The 23,825-nt window shown below is 43.2% G+C and overlaps 1 protein-coding gene across 2 annotated transcripts in view; it reads left to right on the top strand.

The window, feature by feature from the left end:
- Positions 1–23,825, top strand: part of JAKMIP2 (janus kinase and microtubule interacting protein 2) — a 114,034-nt gene that overhangs the window by 62,803 nt on the left and 27,406 nt on the right. The window contains exons 1-7 of one of the 2 annotated variants that reach the window (XM_025210153.1): positions 9,082–9,115; positions 9,372–9,642; positions 14,300–14,797; positions 16,724–16,933; positions 17,551–17,649; positions 21,095–21,241; positions 22,931–23,071. In XM_025210153.1, coding sequence (XP_025065938.1) covers positions 9,514–9,642; positions 14,300–14,797; positions 16,724–16,933; positions 17,551–17,649; positions 21,095–21,241; positions 22,931–23,071 — 1,224 coding nt within the window. In that variant the 5' untranslated portion in view covers positions 9,082–9,115; positions 9,372–9,513. Of the gene's footprint in view, positions 1–9,081; positions 9,116–9,371; positions 9,643–14,299; positions 14,798–16,723; positions 16,934–17,550; positions 17,650–21,094; positions 21,242–22,930; positions 23,072–23,825 lie in introns of those variants that run through there. The other variant, XM_006028720.2, reaches the window with a different exon arrangement.

The following is a 23,825-nucleotide window of genomic DNA, read 5'->3' as shown; positions in this document are numbered from 1 at the left end:
AAAGTCCACATGGCAGATTCAAGAACAGAATCAATATCATCTGACAACTGCATTATGCTTTAAGGCCCAAAATCACCCATCTCCCATCTTGAAATAAAGGACAAGTATTTTGACACCAGCTACAGGTAAAAAGCATTCATGTAAATGGAACTGTTACAAGGAACATATACCATAGTCTCAAATGCCCTACCTCAGTGGTCATCAACAGGGCGTACGCGTAACTTAAAAGGATTGTAGCGGGTATGCGGTACTCCGCATTGGTGCGCGCAGCTGCAGTGCAGTACACGGGCGGCCAGGAATGCAGCATGGCCATGTGGAGAGCAGCCAGGTCCGGCTGGTTAAGCTTGTTGTGGGGAGAGGGAGCCCCACTCCCTCCCTCACCATGGGGGCCTACAGGAGCAGGGCTACAGGGGGAGCTGCCACCACCCCAAAATTCACGGTAGTCCCCCCTAATCTTCCTTCCAGCACTGCCATCGCCCACCCCAGCTATGGCCTGGCCCAGTACTCACCGGGAAAAGCCCAGTACCCCACCCTGCAGTGGCAGCCTACCCACCCCCCCACGCACAGATCTGGGGGCACATGCCCCCAATGCTCTCCCAGGGTGCATGTAGCAGTGGGAGCTGCCCACCCCGTGCAGCTCAGTCCTGTGCTCCGGCCAAGCTGGGCAGCCGCTGCCCATGCCCCAGCCCTGCTTCCTCTCCAACTGCTGGGCCCTCTATCTGCCCCCTAAGCAGCAGCCTCCCCTGCCTCCACACAGATCTGGGGGCACATGCCCCATGCCCTCGCAGAGTGTGCATAATGGTAGGAGCCACCCCCCCGCACGCCTGCTGGATGAGCCGCTTGTGGCTCCGTCCCCTCCCTGCCCCGCCCTGCCCCGTCCCAGATGAGCAGAGCCAGCCCCTGCCCCACTCCCTCCCTCACCGCAGGGCCTCTATCTGCCCCAGCCTCACCCCGTGCAGCTCAGTCCTGTGCTCCGGCCAAGCTGGGCAGCCGCTGCCCATGCCCCAGCCCTGCTTCCTCTCCAACTGCTGGGCCCTCTATCTGCCCCCTAAGCAGCAGCCTACCCTGCCTCCACACAGATCTGGGGGCACATGCCCCATGCCCTCGCAGAGTGTGCATAATGGTAGGAGCCACCCCCCCGCACGCCTGCTGGATGAGCCGCTTGTGGCTCCGTCCCCTCCCTGCCCCGCCCTGCCCCGTCCCAGATGAGCAGAGCCAGCCCCTGCCCCACTCCCTCCCTCACCGCAGGGCCTCTATCTGCCCCAGCCTCCCCCTTAAAAACAAGGAAAAAATATAAAGGGGTACATGAGCTGAAACTTTGAGACAGAAGGGGTACACTTGTTAAAAAACGTTGAAGACCGCTGTCCTGCCTCATTTCCTGCCTATTCTTAAATCTCTTTATGTTTGCTTTTCAAATTCAAAACAGCTGGTTCAGAAGTATTTTTTTCTTTTGAAATGCAACTTTTAACACCAGAAGCCTATCCCTCATTGACAGCCTTACAATAAATAATCCAGGCTGAATATACATAAGTAGAGAGAGAATCCTGATAAGCAAACACTTCTCTTTTAGGCATCTGTAGGATAAATAGTAGAATTCAGGGTTATTTTTAGACTGAAAGGGACATCCTTTCCACCATACTGTGGTCAATGAAGCATCACAGAAAAGTTTGCCAGTTGCTGTGGATTTAGCAGCAGTCTCTCTTTTTTTAGTGCTCATGCCATGTTCTATACTGGCCTGAGAGAGACATGCACAGCTTTGGTTGGATCGCATAATGCTTATTCTTCTGGGCAAATTGTCTTTGTCATTCTGGGTTGTAAGAGGTGGGCAAATGGTCAGTATATAAGACAATCTGGCAAACTGCCACTGCATGTCCCAGATTATTCCTGCCTCCCCATCCAGGAAGTATTTTCAGACCACTTTATGGGGAGCAGGGTGATTCACATATTTTCAGATAATGGTTATCAATGCTAGAGCAGGAGCTTTTATGTCTGCCTAAGGTTAAAGGGGTTTGTGAGAAGGGGGACACAGCTGGGGTCTATGCAATCTGGTTATTTCAGTGGTCCAGTTAACAAAGTTAAAGCTTGCCCTGGGCTTTTTGAGGGAACAAAGCCATGAAACAGTATTTTAAGAACTTTCTATTGCCAATATGCCACTGTCCAATGTGTGCAATGGAGTTCAGCCTGCTCTAATAGGCTGCTCTCTGGATGGCGTCCAGAGACGTATAGCACTCAACAAGTCAGTGATGCCTGGAGGTAGAACACAATAGCACGGGCAACATGAGGTTCTGTATGAAATATTTTTATCCATGATCCTTTAGATCGTGATTCCTGCAAAGACTTCTGTGTGTCTAAACCTTATTTGCCATTAAAACCCTGTTGAGTAGCAGCATATTAAAGCAGGCAAAAAGTCTACATTCCACATGCATAGCATGAAAATGCAGTCTATCCATACAACACTGTTTTTAAATTACAGGAGCGGAAAAAGATTAACACAAATTAGTTCATCTAACAAGCTGTCAAAGGATGTCCTAGATACTTCTGAAGTCTGAAAATCAAAGCCAGAAACTTTTCTGAAAGTATGCAGTGGCCAAACACAAATTATAGGGTACAAGAGTGTCTAAATGGAGTTCTTTGGCCTGCGTTGTACAGGAGGTCAGACTAAATGAGCTCATCATCATAGATTTGGTCGTAAAATCTATAAAGCAGCGATACATTATCTTGTAGTTAATGCATGGAAACAGGAGTCAAGATTCTTGGGGCATGTCTACACATCATCCTCGTTAAGATCTTCCCAGGCCCACTGACTCCCATTTGCATGTTCCAACCCTGGAAATATGCCTACCAAAACTGCTCAGGAGTCATTATCAGCAGCTGTTCTCAACCATGCCAGAAACCTTCATCTCAAAAGTGGTCACAGAAAATGACCCTTTGGGGTACATGACTCTTTGCAAGACATAAAAGCCTCTATTCTTATAATGGTGGTGCAGCTTCTGACTGATCAGTGCCTGGTGAATAATGGCATTGATAGTGGAATGAATGTGCAGAGGTGCACTGGGTGTAGAGCATAAGGGCAGTAATATGTTTCAGGTAAAGAGGTACTCAGCCAAAAAAGTTTGAAAACCACTGCCCTAGAGCAGCTGCACCAGCTTGTTTTCAGTTCTGGAACTGCTGATAGACTTTTACAGCACAGGGATTGATTGAGGGATCTGCCACAGCCAGCAGCAATAACAGCAGGCCTTAGATTAAAAAATCTGGTACATTAAGTCAATGTGTGAGTGTCCTCTCTGTATCCGTAAATTGAGCTGTTCGGCTGGACAGCTAGCTAAGGACAGCTAGCTAAGGACAGCTAGTTAAGGAGCAGTTAACATGCAGTCATGACTTTAGTAAAGCCATGAAGGAGGCCAGTGAAGGAGTGAGGAGGACAAGCCAGGCAGAAATGACTGTTATGAACTGAGATCTAGCAAGCTCTCTAATTCTTCACTTCAGTCACTCCCCCACAGGACAGATGAATGGAAACCTGACTAAAAATTACCTCTGATTTTCAAGGAGCAAGTGGCTGAGAGAGCAGTGGTTGAAGAGTTTTGACAAAGTAGGTGCTTTGCCTGTAATGAGATCTGCCCTATCACCTCTTCTTTTGACGAAGTTTTGATGAAGCCTGATTCTTGTTTATCATTATTCTCATTAGTATGGATTGAAAGTTTAACACTACTGCAGAGAGAGAGCCCTCTCCTGAGCACCAGTGCAACCTCTCACCCTCTGCAACTAGTTCGGGACTTCTGTTTTACCCCAGTTAATAAGCTGTAAGACTAACTCAGTAAAGGTGCTCCTAGGTTTAAGGGCCTAAATGCCAATGCTTTTTTCAGTGCATTGAGGATTTTTGCTGAAGAATTGCAAAGTACTTTGTTATATTAATTATGTAAGATGGAAGATCTTCAGGTGGGGTTCAATCAGCTCACTGATTTAGATCAGTTGAGTCTTTGCAATCAATCTGGTAGACTTGTAGTCTCAGGGTCTATGCTCTTCACTACTCTGTTATATTAACTATGTCATTATTAATTAGATAGCTGCATAAGTCAGGTAATTATTATAATATCTGTTCCACAGATGGCTAAAAAGAAGAAAAGAATTATGGATTTGCCAAGGTCACACACCCGGGCACTGAGTGGGAGAGCTAGGTAAAGACCCCAAAAGTTATTTATCACAAGCCCTACTCTAACCACAAGACCATATAGCCTCTTTTCAGAACTGCCTTTGATCTGGAGAGGTCAGTTATAACCAGGATCATATTACTGCAAGTTTTCTTAAGTGCTGCTGCAGACAGTCAGTCTAGCCACAAGGTTATCTGAAATATGTATTCAGTACATATTTTATCCTAGTTTCCTAGATGAGAATTTAGCAGTGTCCTAAATCTGAATCTGTGTTAATCAAGTAGCCTCACTGAAATACAGCAAGCTACCTCTGTGCTTGTAGCCTCCCATAGTATGTTAGATGGCTATTCCAAATTATTGATTCAATGTTTCTCAAAACTGGGAAGATCAAGGGTAGAAAAGGGAAGAGGGTGTTACTGGATGTGAAGGAATACATACAATCAAAGTGGCAAAGTATGTGAGAGTACATTGCTGATTGGCATGTCCACAACTAGTCTCAGAGATGCCAGCAATCCACTGGGATTATGTATGAAAGGTGTAGAAGGAGTCAGTAATGTCTGCAAGGGTTTGGAGCTTGTTGCATCTAGTAGGAAGATTATGGTAGTGTAAAGGACCTGGGTACCTGCCGGAAACGGGAAGAGCTTGCTGAGTCTCAACCTTTCTTCTGAAACTGAAGGTTCATTTTCATGCCCATAATTAAATGCAGGAACAAAACAGCAGATATTGCTACTTGTACCAGTTTGTTGTACATGCTTCATAGCCCAACTTATGGATGCAGAATGATCAGTGGATGCTCCCACAGCTTTTCATGATCACCCATAGTTTAAAAAATCAGCAAGGTATGCAGTGGCTGAAACTGTGATAGGCTAGTGATAGAGAGATAGGCTTTGAGTATAGAGAGAAGGTAAATCCATCCAACATATTGTTTGCTTTTAATTATAAGCTCAGATCAATTTAACAGACATAATGTAGGTCTCTTCTAGTTTATAATCAGTTGGAGATATGATAAAATAGCAGACCAATGTATGATGGGACTATAATATTTGACTGAATATTTCCATTACACTTGTGCAAGTAAAAAAAAATTAATTTAAAGGTGACATTTTCTTTTCCATTTGATAATTTGTTATCTTTCAGTGGTTGAAGATCTATACTTACCTTTTCCATGGGGGAGTGTCACAGGCCAGCTGGGTACTGTGAGTGTATCAATTTAGTTGCAGGCTGACTGAGTGCTACAACTGTATCAACCACTGTGCTGTTTGGTTCAGGATTGAGGAGATGGAGTTGGGAGTGAAGCAAAGATAAGTTTCACTTATAACAGTAAAAATGAATTTTACTTATAACAGCAAAAAATATAGTTTACACATATAACAGTTAGTAAAAAGGTTAAGCTAATAGACAACATAACGATAAAAGTTAATAATTGACAGTGATAATAAAAACAGACAGACAAATTAACAAACAGTTCCCACTTGTTTAGCAACTTATCGATAGTCCCTCAGTGTCAGGTACACGTCAAGTTGATTCAGCGAAGTCAGGCGTCCCCAATCCATGCTGTCGGAGGGAAATACCGGGGAAAATCCCTCAGTCAGGATCTGGTCCTCGCTCACACTGAGAGTAAGGGATCCGGGGGCATGGGACAGCAATGACCCTTCTGTTCCGTCCTTCCTGCTGGTCACTTAACGTGCGTGTTCTTTTATATCCTGTTCTGTGCTAATTTGTTGGCTTTAGAGCCACTCACAATCTTACCCTATAGCTGTTACCCTATGGGGTTAAAAGGTGTTAGAAATTATTATAATAGGCTACTGCCCAAGCTTGGGTTTACCCAATAAGCAAATTATACCACATCACTTTGGGGTCTGAGATTAGCATTTTTCCCACCCAAATCCATCCTACTTAAAAAAATGTTAAGATGTGTTAATTATGCCTTGTGTTTAGGTTTGTTAATCTTATTGACCTTTAAGCAAAAATTTATTAAATCAGCTAAGTCTGCAGTTTTCTTTTTTTAGTTCTGCTTTTTTTTTTAAACTTATGGCAGTTTTATAATCAGTACAAACAGTTAAATATAACGTTATGGGTTATACTCCAGACAAGCAGGAAGCATCTGCAGAAACCAGTTCCATAAGCTTTATTTTAGCCAATATTTATTATGTGTCTTTATCAGATACTCTCAAAAAGCAGATTTCTTTTTTGCTATAAGTTGCTCATTAATCCTTTTGGTTTTGGCCATTACAGGGGAGCCAACTTTTTTAGCAGGTGCTCCATAAATTAGCCACACACCTTCTCCAAGTGTAGCTATGATTCCCTTCCTCTGCCTGATATGCCCTTCTGCTTTCTGCTTCTTGCCCTGTGCTCCCTGCCTAACCTGCTCTCTGCTCCTTGCTCCCCACCCTATCTGCAGCTGTGCTACCCTGTTTACTCCCCAATCTGCTACATGACATGCACACATACCACAGATTGGCCAACTCTGCCATAAAGAAAGTGTATTAATCCAAAAGAAATGACAGAGCATTTTGGCATCTGGTCATTATTCATTAAGTTATGTATTAAGCCAGTAGGGGAACTATTAAACTAGCCAGCTTTAATGCCTATTAATCCCTATTGATTGATAAGAATCTATAATGCTCTGCTCTTCTTATGAGAGATTATAATTAGGACACAGTACTGCACACACTTGTAGTCTCGGTGCAGAATCGGTAGTGAATAGGTTCATTGAGTTCAGTAGAGACTACTCATAATAAGCACTGCACGCACTACTACACTTTGAAGGAGCCTGCCCCAATAGGTAATACCAGGAATAACCCATTGTGAAACTTGGCCCTAGAAACTATAAGATGATTTTTAGTGTTTACCATTTTTTGTACTGATGCCAGCTATACGCATGTTCTGTAACAGAGTGACACTGGGTTTGTTCCCAGTCTTGTTTCTTAGTTCTTGCATATTGCTTCATAATCCCTTTGTAAGCCATTTTATAGCAGCATGCTAGCAAGTAAACCCAGCCCTGTGGCTGATGATAATGTTGCATCAGCATTTTTGGGATTGCAAGTGAAGTGGCCCAGTGCATTAGCTAAAGTTTCTGTTATCTCAGCAGTTCAAAGTGTCACAGCCACCTCTGGAAATTGCTTGCTATCCAGACACTGAAGCTCACATGTTTATCTACACAGAAAAAAATATATAATGCATATTTGATAAAGCAGCAGGGAATAAATTACCCATTTGGAGAAGGTTGTGAAAGTGTTTGTCATACCTCATTCTAGATTCCTTGGTTACCCCTCATTTCTAACCCTGAGTTTATGCTTCTGTTGCAGTTTTTTTGCCTGGAATACTGTTATTCCAGCCTGCTCTAGCTTCATGCACAGCAGCTGTCACTGAAACATCCCATCTGTGTAGCACTGATATGTGTAATCGCCACTATTCTTTGTGCTTTCAAGAAAAATCATCCAAGGTATCCAATCCCTGAATGAAAAGCATCAATCTTGTTATGGACTGCTGCCTTTCTATGGGAGCCTGACTTTAAACTAGCGCATCACACTACAGGCAGTAGGGCTTCATGTGGTGAAGCTCTGTTACTATTGCAGGGCTGCAGTCAGTGATGCATGCTCTCTCCTGTGCTATTAGGGTTTTTGAGTCAGGAGATGACCCACGAGCAGTCAGACCTACAGCATGCCTATAGCATTTATCTCCTGCTCTCTGCCAAGTGGGGTTCTGTGCCTGTACTTGAAATCTATGCTTTAAATGTAGAGTAGGAAGTCAAACCACACACCAAACAACCACATCCCTGCAGGAAGCAATCCACTGTGAATTTTTAGTCTATTTTCTTTCCTGGCTTAGCTTATCCCCCTTTTTTATTTTCTCTCTCTCCCCAAATCAATCCCTTGCATGTTTTATCTCGTGGAAGGTTCAACATCTGAACCTGAACAAATCGCAAGGGCATTAGCATTCATATCACATAGGCAGTCAAAGCTTTCCTCATTCTTAAGTATTCCCATGTCCTTCAGCTTTCATTTTGCTAAGCTTGTGCTAGCTGGTCTAATGTAGTTTTTGTGATGCTGCCGTACAATATATATGACAAGAACAGCCTGTGTTTACTGTAGGGTTTTGAAAGCATATTTTCTTTCCCAATAATAGCTAGTTCACAGACAAGCAGACTACACAAGCCTTATTGCAAATTGTGAGCTCAGTTCTGATTGTTATACCATTGCTAGCCCACTGTGTAGAAAAGACCATTTGTCTTCAGTTTTATAAGTGGCTCATAGAGGTAATGCTGGCCAATCTCAGTACTGTGAATCCAAAGCAACTTCAGTGATTTTGAAGGAGTAACCCCGGTATAGCTGAAAGTAGCATCTGAAATGCCAAGTCAAATGGAGTTACAGGATTACGTATTCACGAGTCATTTGAAATTATACAGGTTGAAACTATAGTGAATTCAAAGCAACAGGAATGAATGCGGTGCAGTTTGTTCACTCCATGACATACAGTAATTGTTAGTGACTGTTTAGTTCCCCCTTGGGAAAGTCTGCAGAATCTTTCTCTCATTCATCATCTACTAGAGAAAGAGCTCTGGAATTACCTGCTCTACAGCACATACAGCCAACTTTCTCCTTTCTTTTGCACAGGTGATCAGGAGGAAAAGGTAAAATGAGCTAGTACAAAGGATGGGAAACCCAGCAAGTACATGTTATTTAGTGCCAGTCTTCAACTTCTTTCAGATTGCCCTATCATGTATAGAGGTATTGTGGTGTGAAGTTTCCATTAACAATGCCAGGGACTGAGTGGCATGGATCTGGTGCACACACCTTGCATACAGACAGACATACCTTGACCAGGCAATATGGAGGAACCTAGCTCTATTGCTGCCGTTACTGGACTTATTCTATGGCTAGACAAAAAAAACCTCATCAAAGTCTGTCAATAAATGCCAATCATTGCAACTAAAATGAATTAAAAATGCATATCTCCATTGCCAGGTACATAAATCCTTATGAAATACCAAAATAATCTCTACTTTTTGAGGGTACTCCCTGTAAGAAGAAGAAAGTGTGGAATACTTTGGAGATGGCCAAGCTCATACACAGCAATTTAATTGTGTTAGAACCTCCCTTGTAAGGCCCTGGACAGAGGTGACAGTGTTTAGAGAAATGACCTGTGATTATTTTGTAACCATGTGAGCCATTGCACTGCTGCTACCCACTGATCAATGACAGCGTGTCTTATTTCTCACAGGGCTTCCAACACAGCTGAGAAGGGAACCTTAAGGAATGTCATACAGTAGGTGCTGAGACAACTTGCACTGAAACGAATAAAAAAAAATGGCAGTCCCGATTTGAAACGAATTAAACACGCAGACTCTCACTAATCCTAAACCATGTCAAAAAAAGGTCGTAGCAAAGGCGAAAAGCCTGAGGCACTGCTTGTCGCCCTGCAGGCTGCCAATGAAGAGCTCAGGACCAAGTTAACAGACATTCAAATTGAGCTACATCAAGAGAAGTCTAAGGTGAGTGAAGAGTCCATATCAAAGGACAGTCTCTCTATGGTAGTAAAGCATGTAGAAAAACTGCATCGTGGAAAACCAGTGAATGAAATGCATTTTTTCCTCCAGAACTGAAGCCTCCTCCTGCCCCCACCTTCCATTTTTCTATGTAGGTAATGCTACTGACTTCAGTGGAGCTAGTCTCAATTGACTCAGTTAACAAAGTTAATGAAGCATCACGCTCATGAAGAAGAGGTTTGCTGGCTTTAACAATATCCTGGCCATATACCAGCTGGTTTTATGAGTTCTCTGACTACAATACCCTTTTTCTATCTGTAACTAATGTGCAGTGTTGTTATGCATTCTCAAATGACTGACTGCATCCATCCATACCAAAGACGGTTGCACTTCAGTAATGAGTGAAGCCCTCCATAAATATATAGTGTGAAATTCTATACTGTGCTTTTTTGGGGGAAGTCTGCATGGTTGTCTGTGGTGTGACTGCTTGCAGTGTAGACCTTTAGGCTAGCTAGCTCAGGCACTGATAGCTGTGCAGCCACAATGCCACAGAGTTCACTATGAGCAAATCGCCATGTGCATTTAAGTACCTGAGTTGAGCTCTCTGCTGCTGCTGCTCCATTGTTGTTGGTGCCTAAACTAGGTGGTCTAAAACTACCTTGATATGCCAGTGGCATGGGCTTTGACCCCACCCGAAGGCATTCTTATCCCAAATCCTCAGCACTGACCCAACCTCTCTGTTATATTGAGGTGTGCACACAGTGAAGTGTTTCCCTTTCCATCCCCACCCCACCATTTTATGGCATGTTTCCTGTTTGTTGAGAGGTGCTTTAAATTAACAGTGCATTGTATCTGTGTTTTGGAGTGACCAATGTTAATGCAGATAGCATTCAGAGCACTGCTTTCATACCATAAAGCGGTTGTATGAACAGAGCTAAGTGCTCCTTGGACACTGGATAAGCACAATCTCTCTTTAATTTTTACAATGTGCTCTTCATGGGCAGCAGATGAAACAAATGCTCCATCTTATAGCTAGTGTTGACTTCCTGTCCCCCAGTCACATAGGTAGGGACAGTGCTCCCCACATCCCAGCTCCCTGGGTCTGCAATCCAGCCACCAAAATCATTCCAAAAGGTGTTTCAATCATTTCTTGATGTGTTTGCCCCCCTCTTCTCCCCCACCCTTGCTCCCCCAGTCAATTGTAATTGAAACCTATGAACCAGACTCTTTGGCTACTTCAGAAATAAGCATGGCCTCCGGCAGACAAACCTAGGCTGAGCTGTTTCTAGCTGCCACAGTTGAACACCACCAAGGGCTCCAGGTTCCATGAGGCCATTTATTGTGAAAGCCTTTCTTGTCCATATATCAGGGTTAATGGGAATCTTCGACCATCAGCTGATTCCATGAAAATCAGTTTCTTTAACTGGGGGGATGAAAGAAAGAATTGACATTTCTGTGCTGTCTCATGAGCTGATAATCTCTTGGGGGTTTCTCCCCTCACTCTTCAAAGAGATGTATAGCCATTGACTTGCAAACTGTGAGGGAACTGACACGTTCTCTTGAATTCATTCCGCATCCCGTGCTTGTACAGCAGGCTGATCTCAGATCCTGGACAGGCAAAGTACTTTTTCAGGCATCGGCATGGATGTTTTGCACATGGGCAGAGACTATCTACTCTGTAGGAAATGTAGGCTAGCTGCCAGAAACTTGATGGAGCAAAGAGCTGCTTGCTGATGCTCTATTTCTACTGTGGCTGTATACTTTTAGTACCCTGAGGTTCATTGCTACTTGTCACTTTAGGGGTGACAAAAAAAAAAGGAACTTACACGGGTAAGCAAGACTTGTTAAAGACTTCTGAACATGTGAAGCTGTTTACAAAACATCAGTCCCTAGGAGGGAGATCAGTAGAATATGAACAAACTAAAGAGATTAATTCACATTCAGTAGCTCCCACCAGATATTGAGCATCTCCTGAAAGGTGCTGAATGCCTTGCATTCCCAGTGACATGCATGTGATGTAGAGTGCTCACAGTATTGCAGGATTAGACCCAAAGAGTTACAGTGGAGTTCAAGATTGGCCTACAACAGGGTCGTGGGCCAGATGAGGACCAACCCCTTCTGGAGTGCCTGTGGTGCTGGTTCCAACCTGTGCACTGCACATGCGAGCTGCATGCACTGCACACACGGCTTGCTGTTACATGGTCCCTCGGGTCAGTAAAGGGTGCGTGCCACCCATGGCATGTAGGCTGGACCCAATGGTGCACGTGGCACAGAGGGTCTGGGGCACAGGCTGTATGCGGCACCCCAAACCTGTGCTGCCTGCATGCAGCACGCAGGACTGGGGCCAACAAATGGGGGCAGGCCAGCAATCTATAGCATACAACTCCACAGGCCAGTTGTGACCCGCAGGCCAACTGTTTGACATTCCTGGTCTACAACACATGAAAAGAGATCTCAAGTTTGAATGAACATGGAGTTGAAGTCCATTTTGATCAAAGCTTTTGGTTGGGCCCATGTTATGAAAGTACCCAACTCCCAAATTGGTTCTGGATGTGGTTCAGATCTTATATCTGAAGTTTTAACTTAGCTCAGACTGAGAGTTTTGGTTCAAATTGAACATCTTCTGGCTGACCAATCATTTGAGATGCCTGAGAGAGTAAGAAGGGACTGTTCCTCTTCCTCCCACCAAAAAGCTTGGGTAGAAATTTCTGATGCACCTCCCTGCCACAGCCTCACCTTTTCATGGGTGTAACGAGAAGCAAGCACATAGAAGAGTAAAAATCTGAGCCAGTGAACAATGGGACCTTTTTTTGCATAACTTTGTTTCACCAATTTTAACTGAAATTTCTTCCAGCAGAGCACCTTGCTTCACCCTCCCCCATCCACTAAAGGGCACGTCAGCATTGCAGTCAAGTGTGACTGCAGCGCCTGTAGACACACCTGAGTGAACTATAAACTAGAGCACTTGGGTATTGATAACAGGGTAGCCATGGCAACACAGCTCTGTGTGGGCTATCTGTACCAGAGCTAGCTAGTCGAAAGGTATCTCAAGGCAGGCTGAACATCATGTAGAAGTTGAAGCCTGACTGCCATGTAAATACACTCTAAGCAGGACTAAGTGGGTGTCATTTTGTAGCCCATCAAAACTTCTCTTTGATCAATGAGATAAAGTATGCTGATGTGAGAGGTAAGATATCCTACTCATTTTCCCTAGTCAAGGAGAGGTGCAAAGGGCATGAAACAGAGGGGCAAGGGAAAGGAGGTTAAAGAGACCCCAGACCTGCACATCTGGATGATTACAACTAGGCATATTAAGTAAAACTGGCCTTAGTTTCAGTGGTAGTAATTGTAATTAGGGTGCAACATACAGAAGTGATGACAGACACTGAATGTTATTCCCTAGCCCTACTTACCTGTCTGTATTAGAGAGTAGTCAGCCATGCCCTGCTTTTTGCCTGTCAGTGGAATAGTGCTACAATAGGGTTATTCCTTTTGTATAGAGTGACAGCAGCTAGATGTTGCTACTGCAACAGTGATCTCTAGTGCGAGCTGAGTGCCGAGTGCCTCTGGAATCGGCCTGATTTTATTTTGGCATATACATAGTGGGGTGAGTACCTATCTTAGCACACAAATGTTAAAACTTCTGCCTGAGTTCTTGAACAGCAAAAGCTTTAACACTGATGTTTTAGGGAGGTAGCTGTTTTTTTTCTCAAGGAGACTTTGAAGAAAGACACCGCTTAATTTTCAGCGGTTGACTAATACTTGTCAGAATGACATTGGGGACCTGAAGCCAAAGTAAAATCACACTATTAGGGCTTTTTCCTAAATAGGAGATTTATTTTGGTTAGCATATATCTGAGACCACTTGGGGACAGAAGACAAAGACAGTACATCTTGCGTATAGCTTTCCCTATCTTTGGCAAATCTCATTCTTCTAATCAATTATGACCACAAGCAGGCCCCACTGGTGTCTCTTGGAGAGCTTTCAACTGATCTAGTCTTTTATTTATTATTATTGATTTTTTTTCTTTCTCACTTTAAAAGGTTTGCACACTCTGATTCTTTATAGTATTTATTTTAAAGAGAAATTGTCATGGGAGTTTTAATCTTTCAAATCCTTCTTTTTTCCTTTTCATAAACCTTAGAACAACCCACTGAGTTTTCAGCAAAGTGAAATCTCTTTTTTTCCTTATCAAATCACTTTCCTCCGTTGTACATTCACGTGAGTTTGCTATTGTGTTTGCTTCTGAGGTCTGTGTTTGGTTTCTGAAGTGTATTGGGTTGCCCCATTATCGCAGGGTTGTCCTTTAGGTATGGACAAAGGATGTAAGTAGTTGGGGTTTTTCTTTTTAAAGAAAAGCAATGAAGCATTCATCTTAAGGAAAAAAAATATATGGGGACAAATACTAAAGACTTTACTCCATCAAATGTCAATGGAACCAATAAGATTTTTGCTGGAGTATGAAGAGGTAAGAAGAGGTAATTGCTGAGAGAATGCCTCTAAACATGCCTGTAGTTTTGTCATACCGGGGGTGGAGGAAGATAGGGGCATCTTGGATATGTTTTGTCCCTTGGGTGCAGCACTTTATAGGCATCCTGGGTAGACATGTTTGTGTATCATCTTGCTTGTGGCTGTTGACTTTCTTTTCTTCTCAACGTGTAGGTTGCTAAACTTGAGAGGGAGAAGACTCAAGAAACCAAACGGATCCGAGAACTGGAGCAACGCAAGCAGACTGTGCAAATCACTGAACTCAAGGCGAAACTCCACGAGGAGAAGATGAAGGAGCTACAGGCAGTGCGGGAGAACCTAATCAAACAGCACGAGCAGGAGATGACCCGGATGGTCAAAGTCAGAGACAGTGAAATCCAGCGCCTCAAGTCAGCACTGTGCGCTTTGCGGGATGGGAGTAGTGACAAAGTAAGGACAGCGCTGACCATTGAGGCTCGTGAAGAGGCCAGGAAACAGTTTGACTCTGAGCGCCTTAAGCTTTTGCAGGAAATTACTGAACTAAAATCTGCCAAAAAGCAGGTGGATGAGGCTCTTAATAACATGATCCAGGCAGACAAGATCAAAGCGGGTGATCTTCGGAGTGAGCATCAATCCCACCAGGAAGCCATCTCTAAGATCAAATGGGAGAGTGAGCGGGATATCCGCAGACTGGTTAGTAGCTCCCACCATATACCACAGAGCTTGTGTTACTTTTTCTAGCCTTTGCCTCTTGTCGTGGTACTTAGATCCACTCAGCTCAAAATTGTTTAAAAAACAAATGAGAAATGTCTAGTTATCACCCCTCCCAGGAAATAAGTCTTCAGCAGTAGGTGGCAACCGTTCAAGATTAGATGGGCCTTAAATAAATGGCCTTAACATCGGCCTTAAATAAATGAGCTAATGCTCTTGTTCTGCAGTGAACTGAGTAGTTGTAATACATCTACTGCTGTCTCTTTTTCTCTTATTCCCCAACGAATGTGTGTTAAAAGAACCTCTGTGAGCATCGTGGAGCCGAAACATACATTGTACGGAAGAAGCACTGAAACTATTGGCAAACTTTTGTGGCGTTCAGGGAACACTTTCATTCCCCCCAAAAAGAAAAAAAAAAGTCAGAAAAGTCAAAACAATTCCCTTACGTTTTTTTAAACTACACACTTTTGGTGAGGAGAGCCCATGACCTAATGTTTAGAGACTTTGCTGGGAAGTTGGAAATGTAAGTTCATACCCACCTCTGGGTTGCCTAAAACCCTGGTCTAGAATCCTAACCTAGCTATTGTGCTAAAAGGTGGGGGAGGCACTTCTCTTCTGACATCAAGTACTTATAGTCTTCCTCCAGCTCCGTGATAGAATTGTGCAAGTTAGCTACATTTAACTCTGTATCACCCTGTGTATATTCTGTGACTGATCTGGGATGTGAAACAGTTTTCGAAAGTTATAATGAACAGAAATTTGTTTCCAGAATATTTATTTGCATATGTGCATTGCACTAGGCCAGGCTTTGATTTCATGTACTCTGGTAAAAACTCAGTGGAAAAACTATATCGCCCTGGTGTCAAGAGGGTTGCAGTAGATTGACACCTGGGTAAATGAAATCCAAATCTGGCCCATTAATATGAAAATATAACTCTAAAGGCATTTCAGTATGCTTGAAAGGTTACAGGTTCAGTAAAGTGTCTTTGATGGCTGTAGGCACAATTCAGCACAGATAGTATTTTTGCTTTTGGGAAATGACTCATGCAACTTTCACAGATTGCAGTGCACTTTTTCTGAAAATTTTGCAAATTCTGGTTCACTGAACATCCTTAGGCTCAATGGCATTAGCTGCCTTCTGCCAATCTCTGTATTCATTTAGGGCTTGTGTGCAGTGATCTTATTCCAAAATTGAGTTAACCCTTCCTTTTCTGGTCGTCAAGCATCATGCATCAAGATTCCAGTGAAGGAAATGAAGTGTGAGGTGCTTTATTGTGGGCTAGATGAATCTGGAACATTACACAGCAATGGAGCAACTGATATCCAAAGAAACAAGAATTAGTAGAATGACCCTTCCAATACAGAGTCGGCCCCTAGACTGCAAGATTGTCAGATTGGGCGCTGAGCCCCAGCTGATGTAAATCAGTGACTCTGTATTGATTAAACAGGGCCATATCTTCAACTGATGTAAATCAATATAACTCCATTTACACTACCAGGGATTGAGCCTACATATCTTCATTTAGCCATGGTATTTTGTACTGTAAATGACTACATGAGGTGCTAGGTGATAGACTGTAACTTTGGCTCTGATTTTTCACAGATCTTAATCCTCTGCAGTTCTTGAACATGTCAGTAGGGGCTACAGAAGTGGAACACCATTGAAAAGAGCTTGTGTATAGGTTCAGTGATGCCCTTTCTAATCGACAAGCCACAGGCAATAATGATTCATAGTTTGTATTGTTTATGGTAAAACCTTGATCAAGTTCATTATCTAGGAATCTGATATGATACTCAACAGCAGATACAATAGTAAACGGCAGCGCTGAAGTGATCTGAGTTACTCTTGCAATGCTGACATGCTGTTGGATTTATGTGTTGATATTGTTCTGCTATTTCTTCATTTAGATGGATGAGATCAAAGCTAAAGACAGAATAATCTTTTCCTTGGAGAAAGAACTGGAGACTCAGACGGGCTATGTACAGAAGCTTCAGCTGCAGAAAGAAGCTTTGGATGAACAGCTCTTCTTAGTGAAGGAGGCAGAATGTAACATGAGCAGTCCCAAGAGAGAGATCCCAGGAAGAGCAGGGGATGGCTCAGAGCACTGCAGCAGTCCTGTGAGCAGGTTTCCCTGTCCTCTGAAATGTAGAAGCGTGGCTCTTTGGTTTACATAATAATCTCACCAGCTTTCTGCATCATTTTTCCTATTTGCTACAGAGAAGATAAGCTTCATTTTATGAACTCTATGAAGTACCCTCTAGTGGAAATTCTTAGCTATGTCTGCCAAAGGCCCTCGTAGATACCTTAGAAGCACATATGTTTTTGCAGGTGTTTTCTTTCCGCTGAATAGCTGGTTCTTAGCTGGTCCAGTGGGTTCAAACCAAGGGCCAATTTCTGCCCTGCATTGCACTATGTGGTTATGAAACACTACCAGATGCAGTGAATATGGGACCCTCCCAAAGCAGAATAGCATATCATTTATACCCATGTTACTCAGGAGTAAATGACCATACAAAATGTAAGTGGGGTCCAGAAATGAGATCCAAGCTGTTTGAACTTTTTCCTAGCATACAAGTCCCTTGTGATGGTCTCCATAAATGGTACCAATATGGCCAAGGGGGTTCATTTCACTACAAAATGATGATGTGGTTATATTTTATAGCATTTAACTTGACTTGTCCAATGTATCTTCCATGTGAACCAGTAACTAAATGATATTTTTCTCCATTTTCAGGATTTACGCAGAAACCAGAAGAGGATGGCAGAGCTGAATGCCACAATCCGGAAACTGGAGGACAGGAACACACTACTTGTAGATGAACGAAATGAACTGGTGTGTGATCTTGTCCTTGTCAATTGGGGAGGCAGGAAGTCTCAGGGAAAGGAAAGAAGGGTGATTTAGGCAGTCATGATTTATGCTGTGTCTACCCTTTACTCCTAAGGCTTAGAACTTCTCATATGAAAGGACAGGAAATGACACAGCTCTTGGGTGTGCTCAGCAACCTCAGGGCCCTGTCCAAAGCCCCTTGCAATCAGTGGTAATTTTTCTATTGATGACAGTAGGCTTTGGCTCAGGGCCTTAGTCCTTGTTTCACCACATCTGTTAACACACAACTGTTCCATGCATTATGAGGTGCTTCAGACCATACTTCATAAAACATAGCATGGTGTGGCATTGTATTTAAACATAAGAGGTATGTTTAAATACCTCAAGGGCTCATTTTTGCTGCTACCTGAATCTCCATTCCTTCCATCTCCCTCACCAAGGGTAGCCCTGCCCCTTCACAGGTGCCCTGCCCCTGGCCACTGTCTTGGGGCAGGTGTCCCTCCCCCAACCCCTGACCATCAGAAGTCCCTCCCCTTGCCCCTGGAAGTACTCTTTTTGGGAGGGGGGCTTGCCTTAGAACCGGAAAAAAGACAAATCATATACTAAAAGTAAAAAATCTACTGTAACAGATTTTAATTTTATTTCAAAGAATATTTTTGTCCTGACTTACATGTGTGTGCTTAGTGTATATAGAGAGGATTGCATAATAGGTCAAAAATGAGGTCTTACTGGTATGTGTATATGTGGGGTAGTTGTGGGGGGTGTGGGGTGTGAGGTAGGGTGGGGGTATGGGGACCCTGCACATGCCCCCTATGGTGCACAGCCCCTACTGCTGGCAGCAGCAGCAGCAGGCTCATTGCCTGCTCAGGCATTGCACAGTTCCAGCCAGTTCTGGGAGTTGCACATGCCATCAAGGAGCGCAGCCAGGCTGCCCACCTCTGTCGCTCCCTGCAGGTCATGTGCAGCTCCCACACCAGCGGGGGGGAAAACCTGCATGATGAAGCCAGCAGCCTCACCTGGCTCCCTGCCACCACATGCAGCTCCTGTTCGGCAGAGTCCCAGGAGCAGTATGTGGCAGCGGAGAACAGAGCCAGGCTGCCAGTTCCATTATGCGGGGCTTTCCCTGGTAGTGTGGGAGTCCCAGGAGCTGCATGTGAGCCATGGGGAGCCCCATGTGATAGAGGCAGGCCAGTCTGGCTCTGCTCCTTCCACCACATGCAAATCCTGGAACTGTTCTGAACCACGTGCTGCCAGGCAGCTGCGCCTGCATGGGCCATGAGCACCCCTGAGGGTCTGCTGCCTGCTGCTGCCACCAGTGGCAGGGAATGTGCATCATGTGTTCCCACACACCCCCCACTCACCATCACATATGTGCACCCACACCCTTCCCACCCAAACTCTGCACTCCCACCCCCCACCCCCCCAGGTGCAGGCCTCAGGCTCCATGTGCCACACTCCCACCCAGCTGCAGCTTCCCTCTGCCTGCCACCATTTCCCTACCTGCTGCCCGGAGCAAGTGCTGAAGCACGGACACAAGGAGGAGCTGTTGGAGGCCGGGGAAGCCAAGCAAGTCCCCTGGTGGCTGCAGCAATAGCAGTAGTGTCCCCACCCAGATGGCCAAGGCCAGAGCTGAGGCCCTCCCTGGCATGAGGGTGGGAGCGAAGTGCACTGGCTGGGGGGGGGATAATTAATTGGGGGGGCCAGTGGGCCAGGTGAAATAGTCGGATTCAGTCTGTGGGCCATATTTTGCCTGCCCCTGGTTTACAGGGTTCTTGGGAGGTATCATAGGAAATTTCATAGTAAAAATGTAGCCCAATCTGATATCAATTTCCTCTTAGAATAATGATGTGTGTTTTTATACTAGTGTGGTGCATGTAAACTAGCTATAATCCCTAAACCCCACATAGACACTGTAACAATTAAATGCAGGGTTATGATTCTGATCTTACTCACACTGAGTTTACACCAGTTAACCATTGACTTCAAGGTGGTTTTACCATGGGTTCACAATAAAAATTGGTTTGTAGGATTCTGGTTAAATGTTTCTATGTTATCTGACTCAACCTTTTCTTATCAGATACTCCTAAGCACATAGCGGCTTCTGGTCAGATCTATTCTTGAAAAATCAAACAATGACAGTATTTCAGCATCTGGCATATCGACTATGCAGGCTGAGGACAGTATAAATATCAGATCTACAGAGAATGGATTACAGTAAATTCATTCCTTTGACAGATTTATTTTAGCATGGAATAGGTATGCCTTGCCGTGGACATCTGTGCTTTTTTGACCATCAGCATTTCTGCAATTCCAGTTAAAGATTAAGGTTTTGAAATTCAGAGCAGTTCCATTGTATTCAGTGTGAGGACAGGAATCATAATTGACTCATTTGGCTTCAGTGTAGCTATCTCATTCACATCAATGGTATTAATTAACTAAAGCTTGTAAAATCATGACTTATCACAATTGTAATACAGTAAAATGCATTAACGTGTATTGCTTCCATTAGTTACATCTCTCAAAACTGAGTTCCTACAGCATTTAGCAAATAATAGCCTGAATATTCAGTCTAATTGGTTATAATTTGATGCATACTTTTAAACAGCCAAAGTCTTTTTTTCTTTAATGAGAAAATGGCATTGCTTAGAAGAAAGACTGTAAACATTTCTTAGAGAGTTTGATTGTAATGAGCACATTTATTAAATAATATATTATGATCCAGGGTACTGCTACAGGCAAAGCACAACTTCATATGTAATTATGTGTCTTCCTTCCCATTAAAATAAGGATTTTTTTAATAGTGTTGTTCAGAGAACCTCATCTTCTAAGGAAAGGGGAATTTCATGTATAGAGGAATTTAGACTTACCAGTAGTAGAATTCAGCACTATGTACTATAATGCTTTTTCACTGCTAAACAATGATTTGATTTTTAAAAATCCACGCTGTTATAAATAAAAAATTTTCCATTGTCCATTGAGGACTCATGCTATGGATGCAGTATTTACAATTAGGGTGTTTTGGACCAGCTGCAGACAAATCCAAATCTTCCTTTTGGTGAAGAGGTCTGTATCATTTGTCTGTAAGGCATGGAGCCTTGATAAAGAAAATGGGTGTCTGTTCCAAACTGTACCAGTGGTCTGTTGGGAGACCTGGGGCAAGTCATTTCATCCCAGCATATGCCTCAGTTTCCCCATCTGCAGTGTTACTTCCTTTTAAAGTGCTTTGAAATCTGTGGCTGACAAGTGCTAAATAACAGCAAGGTATTGTTATTCCTTGTCACTTCCATTTGATAATTTTCCTTTGGGACTTAACTAGGTCAGTAATTATTGCCCTAATCTATGCTTTAGCAAGGCCTACAATCCCCCAGGAAAGAGAGCTAAACCAAGAGCTCATAGTGAGGAAAAAGAGAGTATATTTTTTTAACCAGGCCATTATTCATTATTATTACAGCTGAAACGTGTCCGAGAAGCTGAAAAACAATGCAAACCTCTCCTGGAAAGGAACAAGTGCCTCACCAAGAGAAATGATGAATTGATGTTGTCCTTACAGCGCATGGAGGAAAAACTCAAAGCTGTCACTAAAGAAAATGTAGAAATGGTATTGAATGTAGAATGCTATTGAACACCACTCTAGGACTCTGTGTGTGTGTGTGTGTGTGTGCACGTGCGCGCACACGTGCATCTGTGTGTGCACGTGCATGTGTGTGTGCATGTGTGTGTACATACATGCGTGCACCCACCCCAGGATTTTGATATGGTCTTTCATAAATTAAATTTGGTACTGTTGGACTGATAGTATAGCCATCATGGTCCAGGAATTATGGAGACTGATAAACCTGATGAAGAATGCCTTGTATTTGAAAGCTTGTCTAACTTCATCCTAGCTATGCAGGTGGTTCAAAAGAAGATATCGCCCACAAAAATCCTTATCTCTCATATACATTAAATTTGTAATTCAGGCAATTGTGAATATACTTCTATGTGGAAAGGTGGGCAGGAAAACTTGATGGAAGAGGCCATAAATTTCACCTCAAATATTGGTTCTGTTGTACCTGCTATTTCCTTCTTCCCACGTTGGAAAAGCTTTTCTATTTATAGATTTGTTAAATGAAATCCTTCTGGATTTATAAGGCTTGTATTTGACTCTCATTCATTTAGGGGTTTCTGGTATTAATACAATGGAGATCTAATGCCATTTACTACAGTCTCAGCAGATAGGTCCTGAAAAGATGTCCCACACATGGCACGTTGATGGATATCATCCCTGACCCATGATACCTTTTACACTTGTCTGGAGCAGGCTGACTGCTTTGTCATTTTGGTTCTGTCAGACTACTGATTAAGATGAGTCATTATGTATGCAAACATAATTTGACATGCAGCTAATCAGACATTGAAGCCTAGGACTTCATACCTAACCCATAGTCTTGAAACAAGAGGTGAAATATATGTAGACAACAGCCTAGAGCAGGGGTTTTCAACCTTTTTTAACAAGTGTACCCCTCCTGGTGGTGGCGGCTGTTTACAGAGGGCCCCACCCCCCCCACGTCCGGTCAGCTGGGCAGTGCCTGTGCAGCCCGCCCAGGGGTGCCGGTGCCCTCGCCCCCCTGGCTGCTTCTGGGAGGCGGCGGTGCGGGGTGGTGGGTGATCACGTGCAAGCCCCCCTGCCCCACGTCTGTCTGTAGACGGGTGCTTCCTCACCTTCAGCTATTGGCTGAGGGCAGAGGCCCGGCAGCCAATCAGGAGAGCAAGTGCAGGGGGGGCAGGGAGGTGCCACGGTGTGCCGTATGGAGCTGGCAGCACCTGGCACACCCTTCCCTTCCCCTGGGTAAGAGACAACATGTGGGAATGTGCCTAGGGGTACGTGTACCCCCAGTTGACAACCCCTGGCCTAGAGCACTTCTACACCTATAGAAAAACATGTCTCTATGCCAGTAGGTCGAGGAGCTCCATTAGCTTAAAGAAGTAGTTTCCTTATAGACAGCAATGTCAATGGAGGGGGTGGGGTGGGAATGAGTGTGATTGTGTGTGTGTGTGTGATTGTGTGTGTGCGTGTGCACACAGAGTTTAACTTCTTGACATTCAGTATAACTCAACAGTTAAGTGGTGCTAATGAGTAGTTAAGTCATGACAGTTTTGCAGTTGTATTGAAAAAAATACAGGCATTTTTTTTAGGCAGGGGGAGGGAGAGGAGTTATGTCCAAAGTGGAAGATTTCTGCTTGTTTGTTTTTAAGCTCTGAATCTGTTCATTTCCTTTCTTTCTATTATTTTATGTTATTACCACAGAGAGAAAAAATGACATCACACCCTCCTCTAAAGAAATTAAAATCTCTCAATGACCTGGATCAAGCAAATGAAGAGCAAGAAACTGAGTTTTTAAAGCTGCAGGTTATAGAACAACAGAACATAATTGATGAGTTAACAAGGGTATGTTTAGACCATCAAGAATTAAAAGAATTTCCTAGATAAAATAGTATCTTTATTTTATGGCATACAAGATTTGAATGACTACATATGTTTTAATAACAATATGTTATTGTATCTTATTATATTTTTGAAGTTATATATAGTATTTAATAGTGTGTGTATGTGTGTTTGTACACACACATACATTATACTATACCATTTATGTTTGTTTATATATAGCTATATAAGCATTATAAATATATATATATATATATATTTATTATAAATATATTATAACGTATATATCCAGACTTGCTATATATTGTGCTATATATACATGCATCTCTCTCTCTCTCGCTCTCTCTTGTCTGGATTTTAATATATATTTATATGTTAAAATCCAGACTTGCTTTTTATGGCAAGCTATTTGTTGTATGGGTAGACAAGTTTCTTTGAGTAAATCTGATATCTTTTATTAGACTAACTCAAATAGTTGGAAAAAAATCTTCTTTGCAACTATTTGAGTTGGTCTAATAAAAGACATCAGATTTACCCAAAGAACCTTGTCTGCCTATGTCCTTAGACCAGCACAGCTACAACCTATATATTTGTTGCATGGGTATAATTTCTATCATTTCATAGGTATGCATAATCTGTAATTTGATGTCTAAATCTCTCCCTACACTGCGATCCCACAGTCTGAAAACAGCTTTCATAAACATATCCAAGATAACTTTAAACTAGTTTAACTAGCTTCAGTACAGACAACGTTGTG

This window comes from Alligator sinensis, unplaced genomic scaffold (assembly GCF_000455745.1).
Source record: "Alligator sinensis unplaced genomic scaffold, ASM45574v1 scaffold360_1, whole genome shotgun sequence".
Taxonomy (NCBI): Eukaryota; Metazoa; Chordata; order Crocodylia; family Alligatoridae; genus Alligator; species Alligator sinensis.
The sequence above is the reverse complement of the archived record's forward strand: the minus strand, read 5'-3'. Positions and strand labels throughout refer to the sequence as shown.